Source organism: Boleophthalmus pectinirostris, unplaced genomic scaffold, assembly GCF_026225935.1.
Source record: "Boleophthalmus pectinirostris isolate CB_2022bp ecotype Guang Dong unplaced genomic scaffold, ASM2622593v1 HiC_scaffold_7, whole genome shotgun sequence".
Taxonomy (NCBI): Eukaryota; Metazoa; Chordata; class Actinopteri; order Gobiiformes; family Gobiidae; genus Boleophthalmus; species Boleophthalmus pectinirostris.
The window spans coordinates 81,123-93,454 of NW_026571473.1; the positions used below are offsets into that span (position 1 = coordinate 81,123).

Sequence of the window (12,332 nt, forward strand, 5' to 3'; positions counted from 1 at the left end):
CGAAAGGGGAGTGAGATGAATCTGGGGGATCCTTGTCACAATCGAAGACAAACAAGATTGTGCAACGTGCCAAGAGGCCTGGCTGGTCTGTGCACCAACGAAGAGGCACTAAGTCGCCTCCCACTATAGTCTGCGTATAAAGAGCATTTTATAGGCGTACATTTTCAGTCTCTGCATGGGAATGTCAGCGCAGGCTCCTTGCACAAGTATGACTTTTCTAATATTGTATTAATAATAATAATAATAATAATAATATTTTTTGTTTAAGCAGAAACTAACGAACAAGCGAGGAAAAAGGGTTATTTTCCTCAACACTCCTCGTGTTTTACATTGCTTTGCAACACTGGGATTTCCCCACTGTGGGACAAATGAAGGTAATAAATAATCATTATCCCATTTAATGAGAATACTTTATAAAACACAATGTCTAAACAAACCCTTTTCCCACACAGTGCTGTGTGCAGTTCTGATAGTGTACAGGAGGGGGCACCTGAGCGTAGCTGCTTGACTCTCCCATTGCTGTTGCTGATGTCCACAGGGAGAAAATCTTTGTACCAGTGGATGTCGGGGTCCGGGGCCCCGCTGGCAGCACACAAAAGTGTGGCCGTGCGTGTGCGTTCCACCACCTTCAGCTGGGGGCCCATATCGATGGTGGGAAACCCATGAGGGATCTGATCCTCTGCAAAAGAAAAAAAAAGGTTTGATTGTTAATGAATCAAATTTGAATCACATTTTCACATCTGTGTAACAAACTGTTTCTGGAAAAGGGGGACTGCATGGTAAATAGGCTTTCTCACATCTAACTGACTATAGTTGCATGTAGAGGAGAGGATTCCAAATATGCTCTTTTTTGTCAGCTGTAAACTGAGACTAAGAGATGTTCAGAGACTTTTACCCCTAAGATAGGTAGATTAGCCAAAATTATACTTGAGTCAGAGTTGTTGTGGAAAAAAATATTATATATCTCTTGAAGATAAATAATGAATCCATTTGCGAAGCCCGATGAGTTTTTGGAATATAGACCAAGGTTTATTTTTGCTGCAGCAGATATGGACAGGGCCTAGGCCTGCCCTGGCCAGAGCCCAACAGCCTCTCCCCAGCAGCATGTCCCTACTCCATTCTTCCAGAGTGTCTCCCCAGTCTCTGCTCTGTATCTGCCCCGTACCTCCCCAGAGCATTTGAGCTCTGAGTATTTGCACAGAAATACAAGTTGCATACATATCAATGCAGAGTGACTTTGGTTTCAGAGGCTGGTGCTAAATGAACATACAGTTGAGGACAACAAAGGGCTTCCTGAAGGCGGAGACAGTTGTGTCTGATGAACCTTTACACATGGGTTTCAGGGAGAAATCACATTCATTTACACAAAGACAGATTGAGAGAAATCTTTCCACAATCTAAATTTCTATCACAGAGTAACCATTCTTCAAAGTAAAATCATGATATAATGTTTGTACCACACTCCATATTCCATTATGTATTGTATTACGGATTGTATGCTGCCTGAAATAAGAATTTCCTTTGGGAAAATAAAATATCTATCTATCTATTACTCAAGTAGAAGTACAAAGTAGCAATGGTCTAACAAACACATTAAAATCATTTCATATCGTCAACATAAAGTGTTTACCACTAGACTTACTCACACTGGAAGGTACTTACATTTATACTCAAGCAAGAGTATTGTTACTTTAGAAAAACATACTCAAGTAGGAGTAAAAGTATGCTACTAGGAATGTACTCTGTAGCTTGTGGTTCTTTAAAGGGCTGTATGTTTGATTCTGTAAAAAGGTAAGTTACCAATGTACTGTACTGTGCCAATGTACTGCTGTGCCACTTTTTTCCATTATTAATAATACTTTTAATACTTTAAGTCACCACTTTAAGTTACCACTTATATATGAAGCTGGTTATCTCAACTGGTAAGTCATTGGACTTTCACATGGGGGTCCTGGGTTCCTTTCCTTGTTATCATATTGTCATCATGATCTTAAAACATGTCACCAGTACAATTTTAGAATTATACTAAGGATACAGTTAAAAGGGAAATTGTTTTCTCTTTTAAACTGTATCTTATTTTTTTAAGGATTGACTGATGTATTATTGTCACTGACTTCTTACAATATTAAGATGTTTTACTTAATTATTTTATTTGTATATATTTATATTTTGTATGAATACATCTATCTGGTTTTAGTTATAGGTCTTTCATGTTTCAGTTTTTAACTCATTCATCATTCCCAGTAGTGAGTGACTCACCTTCCATCACGGTGAGCTTGGCGCTGGCATTGACCCCACCCACACTGTTAGTGGCAGTGCATTCATACACTGCTTCGTCACGGTGCGAGCGCAGAGGCTGGATCCGCAGAACAGATCCTAAGCCGTCATCAAAGTCTATCACCTGAGCAGAAGGATACACGTAGGACACAGCATGTATAAGTGACACTTAGCATTACATTATATTTTTTCTTTTTTAATAATGTGCTGTATGTTTTATTGATCATGTTTTGTATTGTTTTTTTATATATGCAAAATTGTATATCACAAACAAAATGGCAATGTTAAATGGTCAAATAATTAAACATGAGAAATGAGAGGTCAGACAGGGACAATGTAAATTCAAAAGATAAATTAAATTAAAAGTGGTGCCAGGTGTCTAAGAGGTCATGGCTAGTGATCTGTTCTTGCTGTCCATAAAGGTGAGAGTTCTTTGGTAAATGTTATGAAAAGAGGTTTACATTCAAAAAACAATTTTGTGGATGAAAAAAATTCCAAGTAACATTCAAAAATAGCTCATTTTTTATTCTTACACAGGAGACCAAAGATAATTGCTTAAAGTGGGGTATTTTAGAGAACAATCAGAAATGTACATCTTCCCATACAGTAAAACTATGGACACATTCAAAAAAGAGGTGCCCTGTTGTTTCTATATCCACAGCCAGTGTTGGTTAGTAACAGATTACATGTACCGGAGTTACGTAATCAGAGTACAAATGATGAGTAACTGTATTTAGTTACAGTTACTGTTTCAGTGAGTGGTAATTGGATTACAGTTACTTTGTTGAAATAAATGGATTACACGGTGGTCTTTTCCTGTTTTTTACATTTTGGGCTGTATCCCCTTTTCTTAGTTTTTTTCCGTACTTGTACTCATCACTGGACACTAAACCAGGACTAAACCAGGACTAAACCAGGTCTAAACCAGGTCTAAAACCAGGTCTAAACCAGGACTAAACCACGTCTAAAACCAGGACTAAACCAGGTCTAAACCAGGTCTAAAACCGGGTCTAAAACCAGGTCTAAAACCAGGTCTAAACCAGGTCTAAACCAGGACTAAACCAGGACTAAACCAGGTCTAAACCAGGACTAAACCAGGTCTAAACCAGGACTAAACCAGGTCTAAACCAGGTCTAAACAAGGTTTAAACCAGGACTAAACCAGGACTAAACCAGGTCTAAATCAGGACTAAACCAGATCTAAACCAGGTCTAAACCAGGACTAAACCAGGTCTAAACCAGGACTAAACCAGGTCTAAAACCAGGTCTAAACCAGGACTAAACCAGGACTAAACCAGGACTAAACCAGGTCTAAACCAGGTCTAAACCAGGTCTAAAACCAGGTCTAAACCAGGTCTAAAACCAGGTCTAAACCAGGACTAAACCAGGACTAAACCAGGACTAAACCAGGACTAAACCAGGTCTAAACCAGGTCTAAACCAGGTCTAAAACCAGGTCTAAAACCAGGTCTAAACCAGGTCTAAACCAGGACTCTAAAACCAGGTCTAAAACCAGGTCTAAACCAGGTCTAAACCAGGTCTAAAACCAGGTCTAAACCAGGACTAAACCAGGTCTAAACCAGGTCTAAACCAGGACTAAACCAGGACTAAACCAGGTCTAAACCAGGTCTAAAACCAGGTCTAAAACCAGGTCTAAACCAGGTCAGGGTTAAACCAGGTCTAAAAGGGTCTAAACCAGGTCTAAAAACCAGGTCTAAAACCAGGACTAAACCAGGTCTAAAAAAACCGGGTCTAAAACCAGGTCTAAAACCAGGTCTAAACCAGGACTAAACCAGGTCTAAACCAGGTCTAAAACCAGGTCTAAACCAGGTCTAAACCAGGTCTAAACCAGGACTAAACCAGGACTAAACCAGGTCTAAACCAGGTCTAAACCAGGTCTAAAACCAGGTCTAAAACCAGGTCTAAACCAGGTCTAAACCAGGTCTAAACCAGGACTAAACCAGGACTAAACCAGGTCTAAACCAGGTCTAAACCAGGTCTAAAACCAGGTCTAAACCAGGTCTAGGTCTCAGGTCTAAACCAGGTCTAAAACCAGGTCTAAAACCAGGTCTAAAACCAGGTCTAAACCAGGACTAAACCAGGTCTAAAACCAGGTCTAAAACCAGGTCTAAACCAGGTCTAAACCAGGACTAAACCAGGTCTAAACCAGGTCTAAACCAGGTCTAAACCAGGTCTAAAACCAGGTCTAAAACCAGGTCTAAACCAGGTCTAAACCAGGTCTAAACCAGGTCTAAAACCAGGTCTAAACCAGGTCTAAACCAGGTCTAAACCAGGACTAAACCAGGACTAAACCAGGTCTAAACCAGGAAAAAAACAGGTCTAAACCAGGTCTAAAACCAGGTCTAAACCAGGTCTAAACCAGGTCTAAAAACGGGTCTAAAACCAGGTCTAAACCAGGTCTAAACCAGGTCTAAAAACGGGTCTAAAACCAGGTCTAAAACCAGGTCTAAACTAGGACTAAACCAGGTCTAAACCAGGTCTAAAACCGGGTCTAAAACCAGGTCTAAAACCAGGACTAAACTAGGACTAAACCAGGTCTAAACCAGGTCTAAAACCGGGTCTAAAACCGGGTCTAAAACTAGGTCTAAACCAGGACTAAACCAGGACTAAACCAGGTCTAAACCAGGTCTAAACCAGGTCTAAACCAGGTCTAAAACCAGGTCTAAACCAGGTCTAAACCAGGTCTAAAAAACAGGTCTAAACCAGGTCTAAAAAAACTAAACAGGTCTAAACCAGGTCTAAACAAGGTCTAAAACTGGGTCTAAAACCAGGTCTAAAACCAGGTCTAAACCAGGACTAAACCAGGTCTAAAACCGGGTCTAAAACCAGGTCTAAAACCAGGTCTAAACACCAGGTCTAAAACCAGGTCTAAAACCAGGTCTAAACCAGGACTAAACCAGGTCTAAAACCAGGTCTAAAACCAGGTCTAAACCAGGACTAAACCAGGTCTAAAACCGGGTCTAAAACCAGGTCTAAAACCAGGTCTAAACTAGGACTGAACCAGGTCTAAAACCGGGTCTAAAACCAGGTCTAAAACCAGGTCTAAACCAGGTCTAAACCAGGTCTAAAACCAGGTCTAAACCAGGACTAAACCAGGTCTAAACCAGGTCTAAACCAGGACTAAACCAGGACTAAACCAGGTCTAAACCAGGTCTAAACCAGGACTAAACCAGGTCTAAACCAGGTCTAAACCAGGTCTAAAACCAGGTCTAAAACCAGGTCTAAACCAGGTCTAAAACCGGGTCTAAAACCAGGTCTAAAACCAGGTCTAAAACCAGGTCTAAAAACGGGTCTAAACCAGGTCTAAAACTAGGACTAAACCAGGTCTAAACCAGGTCTAAACCAGGTCTAAAACCAGGTCTAAAACCAGGACTAAACCAGGTCTAAACCAGGTCTAAACCAGGTCTAAAACCAGGTCTAAAAACCAGGTCTAAACCAGGACTAAACCAGGTCTAAACCAGGTCTAAACCAGGTCTAAAACCGGGTCTAAACCATATCTAAACCAGGACTAAACCAGGTCTAAACAAGGTCTAAACCAGGTCTAAAACCAGGTCTAAACCAGGTCTAAAACCAGGTCTAAACCAGGTCTAAAACCAGGTCTAAAACCAGGTCTAAAACCAGGTCTAAAACCAGGTCTAAACCAGGTCTAAACCAGGTCTAAAACCAGGTCTAAAACCAGGTCTAAAACCAGGTCTAAACCAGGACTAAACCAGGACTAAACAAGGACTAAACCCAAACTAAACCAGGTCTAAAACCAGGTCTAAAACCAGGTCTAAACCAGGACTAAAACCAGGTCTAAACCAGGGCTAAACCAGGTCTAAACCAGGTCTAAACCGGGTCTAAACCCAAGTCTAAAACCAGATCTAAACCAGGACTAAACCAGGTCTAAACCAGATCTAAAACCGGGTCTCAAACCAGGTCTAAATCCAGGTCTAAAACCAGGACTAAACCAGGACTAAACCAGGTCTAAACCAGGTCTAAAACCAGGTCTAAACCAGGACTAAACCAGGTCTAAACAAGGTTTAAACCTGGGTCTAAAACCAGGTCTAAACCAGGTCTTAACAAGGTCTAAAACTGGGTCTAAAACCCTAAACCAGGTCTAAAACTAAACCAGGTCTAAAACCAGGTCTAAACTAGGACTAAACCAGGACTAAACCAGGTCTAAACCAGGTCTAAAACCAGGTCTAAACCAGGACTAAACCAGGTCTAAACCAGGACTAAACCAGGTCTAAAACCAGGTCTAAAACCAGGTCTAAAACCAGGTCTAAACTAGGACTAAACCAGGACTAAACCAGGTCTAAACCAGGTCTAAACCAGGTCTAAAACCAGGTCTAAAACCAGGTCTAAAACCAGGTCTAAACCAGGACTAAACCAGGTCTAAAACCGGGTCTAAAACCAGGACTAAACCAGGTCTAAAACTGGGTTTAAAACCGGGTCCAAAACCAGGTCTAAAACCAGGTCTAAAACCAGGTCTAAACCAGGACTAAACCAGGTCTAAACCAGGTCTAAAACCAGGACTAAACCAGGACTAAACCAGGTCTAAACCACGTGTAAACCAGGACTAAACCGGGTTTAAAACCAGGTCTAAACCAGGACTAAACCAGGTCTAAACCAGGTCTAAAACCAGGTCTAAAACCAGGTCTAAACTAGGACTGAACCAGGTCTAAAACCGGGTCTAAAACCAGGTCTAAAACCAGGTCTAAACCAGGACTAAACCAGGACTAAAACCAGGTCTAAACCAGGTCTAAACCAGGTCTAAACCAGGTCTAAACCAGGTCTAAACCAGGTCTAAAACCAGGACTAAACCAGGTCTAAACCAGGTCTAAACCAGGTCTAAACCAGGACTAAACCAGGACTAAACCAGGTCTAAACCAGGTCTCTAAAAACCAGGTCTAAACCAGGTCTAAGGGAGGTCTAAAAAACCAGGTCTAAAACCAGGTCTAAACCAGGTCTAAACCAGGTCTAAAACCAGGTCTAAAACCAGGTCTAAACCAGGTCTAAACCAGGTCTAAACCAGGTCTAAACCAGGACTAAACCAGGACTAAACCAGGTCTAAACCAGGTCTAAAACCAGGTCTAAACCAGGTCTAAAACCAGGTCTAAAACCAGGTCTAAAACCAGGACTAAACCAGGTCTAAACCAGGACTAAAACCAGGACTAAAACCAGGTCTAAACCAGGTCTAAACCAGGACTAAACCAACTAAACCAGGTCTAAACCAGGTCTAAACCAGGTCTAAAACTAAAACCAGGTCTAAACCAGGTCTAAAACCAGGTCTAAACCAGGTCTAAACCAGGTCTAAAACCAGGTCTAAAACCAGGACTAAACCAGGTCTAAACCAGGTCTAAAACCAGGTCTAAAACCAGGTCTAAACCAGGTCTAAAACCAGGTCTAAACCAGGTCTAAACCAGGACTAAACCAGGTCTAAACCAGGTCTAAAACCAGGTCTAAACCAGGTCTAAACCAGGACTAAACCAGGACTAAACCAGGTCTAAACCAGGTCTAAAACCGGGTCTAAAACCAGGTCTACTAAACCAGGTCTAAACCAGGAGGTCTAAACCAGGACTAAACCAGGTCTAAACCAGGTCTAAACCAGGTCTAAACCAGGTCTAAAACCAGGTCTAAACCAGGTCTAAAACCAGGTCTAAAACCAGGTCTAAAACTAGGTCTAAACCAGGACTAAACCAGGACTAAAACCAGGTCTAAACCAGGTCTAAAACCAGGACTAAAAACAGGTCTAAAACCAGGTCTAAACCAGGTCTAAACCAGGTCTAAAACCAGGTCTAAAACCAGGTCTAAAACCAGGTCTAAAACCAGGTCTAACCAGGTCTAAACCAGGTCTAAAACCAGGTCTAAAACCAGGTCAAAAACCAGGTCTAAACCAGGACTAAAACCAGGTCTAAACCAGGTCTAAACCAGGACTAAAACCAGGTCTAAAACCAGGTCTAAAACCAGGTCTAAACCAGGTCTAAAACCAGGTCTAAAACCAGGTCTAAACCAGGTCTAAAACAGGTCTAAAACCAGGTCTAAACCAGGTCTAAAACCAGGTCTAAAAAGTCTAAACCAGGACTAAACCAGGTCTAAACCAGGTCTAAACCAGGTCTAAAACCAGGTCTAAAAACCAGGACTAAACCAGGACTAAAACCAGGTCTAAACCAGGTCTAAAACCAGGTCTAAACCAGGACTAAAAACTAAACCAGGTCTAAACCAAGGTCTAAAACCAAGGTCTAAACCAGGTCTAAAACCAGGTCTAAACCAGGTCTAAACCAGGTCTAAACCAGGTCTAAAACCAGGTCTAAACCAGGTCTAAAACCAGGTCTAAAACCAGGTCTAAACCAGGTCTAAACCAGGACTAAACCAGGACTAAACCAGGTCTAAACCAGGTCTAAACCAGGTCTAAAACCAGGTCTAAAACCAGGTCTAAACCAGGTCTAAACCAGGTCTAAACAAGGTCTAAAACTGGGTCTAAAACCAGGTCTAAAACCAGGTCTAAACCAGGACTAAACCAGGTCTAAAACCAGGTCTAAACCAGGTCTAAAACAGGTCTAAAACCAGGACTAAACCAGGTCTAAAACCAGGTCTAAAACCAGGTCTAAACCAGGTCTAAACCAGGTCTAAAACCAGGTCTAAAACCAGGTCTAAAACCAGGTCTAAACCAGGACTAAACCAGGTCTAAAACCGGGTCTAAAACCAGGTCTAAAACCAGGTCTAAACCAGGTCTAAACCAGGTCTAAAACCGGGTCTAAAACCAGGTCTAAAACCAGGTCTAAACCAGGTCTAAACCAGGTCTAAAACCAGGTCTAAACCAGGACTAAACCAGGTCTAAAACCAGGTCTAAACCAGGTCTAAAACCAGGTCTAAAACCAGGTCTAAACCAGGACTAAACCAGGTCTAAACCAGGTCTAAAACCAGGTCTAAAACCAGGTCTAAAACCAGGTCTAAAACTAAACCCTAAACCAGGTCTAAACCAGGTCTAAAACCAGGTCTAAACCAGGTCTAAAAACCAGGTCTAAACAGGTCTAAAACCAGGTCTAAACCAGGAGGTCTAAACCAGGTCTAAACCAGGTCTAAACCAGGACTAAACCAGGTCTAAAACCAGGTCTAAAACCAGGTCTAAACCAGGACTAAACCAGGACTAAAACCAGGTCTAAACCAGGTCTAAAACCAGGTCTACTAAACCAGGACTAAACCAGGACTAAACCAGGTCTAAACCAGGTCTAAAACCAGGTCTAAAACCAGGTCTAAAACCAGTCTAAACCAGGTCTAAAACCAGGTCTAAAACCGAGGTCTAAAACCAGGTCTAAACCAGGTCTAAACCAGGACTAAACCAGGTCTAAAACCAGGTCTAAAACCAGGTCTAAAACAGGTCTAAACCAGGTCTAAAACCAGGTCTAAAAACCAGGTCTAAAAACCAGGTCTAAACCAGGTCTAAACCAGGTCTAAAACCAGGTCTAAAACCAGGTCTAAAACCAGGTCTAAAAACCAGGGACTAAACCAGGTCTAAACCAGGTCTAAAAACCTGGGTCTAAAACCAGGTCTAAACCAGGACTAAAACCACCAGGTCTAAACCAGGTCTAAAACTAAAACCAGGTCTAAAACCAGGTCTAAACCAGGTCTAAAAACTAAACCAGGTCTAAACCAGGTCTAAACCAGGTCTAAACCAGGTCTAAAAAAACCAGGTCTAAACCAGGTCTAAACCAGGTCTAAACCAGGACTAACCAGGACTAAACCAGGTAAAACCAGGTCTAAAACCAGGTCTAAAACCAGGTCTCTAAACCAGGTCTAAACCAGGAAAACCAGGTCTAAACCAGGTCTAAAACCAGGTCTAAACCAGGTCTAAACCAGGTCTAAAACCAGGTCTAAACCAGGTCTAAACCAGGTCTAAACCAGGTCTAAAACCAGGTCTAAAACCAGGACTAAACCAGGTCTAAACCAGGTCTAAAACCAGGTCTAAACCAGGTCTAAACCAGGACTAAACCAGGTCTAAACCAGGTTCTAAACCGGGTCTAAAACCAGGTCTAAAACCAGGTCTAAACCAGGTCTAAAACAGGTCTAAAACCAGGTCTAAACCAGGTCTAAAACCAGGACTAAACCAGGACTAAACCAGGACTAAACCAGGTCTAAACCAGGTCTAAACCAGGTCTAAACCAGGACTAAAACCAGGACTAAACCAGGTCTAAACCAGTCTAAAACCAGGTCTAAAACCAGGTCTAAACCACTAAACCAGGTCTAAAACCAGGTCTAAAACCAGGTCTAAAAACCCAGGTCTAAACCAGGTCTAACCAGGTCTAAAACCAGGTCTAAAACCAGGTCTAAACCAGGTCTAAACCAGGTCTAAAAACGGGTCTAAAAACCAGGTCTAAAACCAGGTCTAAAAACTAAACCAGGACTAAACCAGGTCTAAACCAGGTCTAGGTCTAAACCAGGTCTAAACCAGGTCTAAACCAGGTCTAAACCAGGACTAAACCAGGACTAAACCAGGTCTAAACCAGGTCTAAACCAGGTCTAAAACCAGGTCTAAAGACTAAACCAGGACTAAACCAGGACTAAACCAGGTCTAAAACCAGGTCTAAACAACCAGGTCTAAAACAGGGGTCTAAACCAGGTCTAAAACCAGGTCTAAACCAGGGTCTAAAACCAGGTCTAAAAGGTCTAAACCAGGTCTAAAACCAGGTCTAAACCAGGACTAAACCAGGTCTAAACCAGGTCTAAAACCAGGTCTAAACCAGGTCTAAACCAGGTCTAAACCAGGTCTAAAACCAGGTCTAAACCAGGTCTAAACCAGGACTAAACCAGGTCTAAAACCAGGTCTAAACCAGGTCTAAACCAGGTCTAAAACCAGGACTAAAACCAGGTCTAAAACCAGGTCTAAACCAGGTCTAAAAAAGGTCTAAAACCAGGTCTAAAACCAGGTCTAAAACCAGGTCTAAACCAGGTCTAAACCAGGTCTAAAAAGGTCTAAACCAGGTCTAAAACCAGGACTAAACCAGGTCTAAACCAGGTCTAAAACCAGGTCTAAAACCAGGACTCAGGACTAAACCAGGTCTAAACCAGGTCTAAACCAGGTCTAAACCAGGACTAAACCAGGTCTAAAACCAGGTTCTAAAACCAGGTCTAAACCAGGTCTAAAAACTAAACCAGGTCTAAACCAGGTCTAAAACCAGGTCTAAAACAGGTCTAAACCAGGTCTAAACCAGGTCTAAAACCAGGTCTAAACCAGGTCTAAAACCAGGTCTAAACCAGGACTAAACCAGGACTAAACCAGGACTAAACCAGGACTAAACCAGGTCTAAAACCAGGTCTAAAACCAGGTCTAAACCAGGACTAAAACCAGGTCTAAAACCAGGTCTAAACCAGGTCTAAACCAGGTCTAAACCGGGTCTAAAACCAGGTCTAAAACCAGGTCTAAACCAGGACTAAACCAGGTCTAAACCAGGTCTAAACCAGGGTCTAAACCAGGTCTAAAACCAGGGTCTAAAACCAGGACTAAACCAGGAACTAAACCAGGTCTAAACCAGGTCTAAAACCAGGTCTAAACCAGGTCTAAACCAGGACTAAACCAGGTCTAAACCAGGTCTAAAACCAGGTCTAAAACCAGGTCTAAACCAGGTCTAAACTAAACCAGGACTAAACCAGGTCTAAAACCAGGTCTAAAACCAGGACTAAACCAGGACTAAACCAGGACTAAACCAGGACTAAACCAGGACTAAACCAGGTCTAAACCAGGTCTAAACCAGGTCTAAACCAGGTCTAAAAACAGGTCTAAAACCAGGACTAAACCAGGTCTAAACCAGGTCTAAACCAGGGTCTAAACCAGGTCTAAAACCAGGTCAAACCAGGTCTAAACCAGGACTAAACCAGGACTAAACCAGGTCTAAAACCAGGTCTAAAACAGGTCTAAACCAGGACTAAACCAGGTCTAAACCAGGTCTAAACCAGGACTAAACCAGGTCTAAAACCAGGTCTAAACCAGGTCTAAACCAGGTCTAAAACCAGGATCTAAACCAGGTCTAAAACCAGGTCTAAACCAGGTCTAAAC

The 12,332-nt window shown here is 42.1% G+C and overlaps 1 protein-coding gene across 1 annotated transcript in view; it reads right to left on the reverse strand.

Annotated features, from left to right (window-relative positions):
- Positions 1 to 12,332, reverse strand: part of LOC110174624 (receptor-type tyrosine-protein phosphatase S-like) — a 119,733-nt gene that overhangs the window by 77,673 nt on the left and 29,728 nt on the right. Inside the window, 2 exon segments of the mRNA XM_055164726.1 lie at positions 491 to 679; positions 2,260 to 2,401. Coding sequence (XP_055020701.1) covers positions 491 to 679; positions 2,260 to 2,401 — 331 coding nt within the window.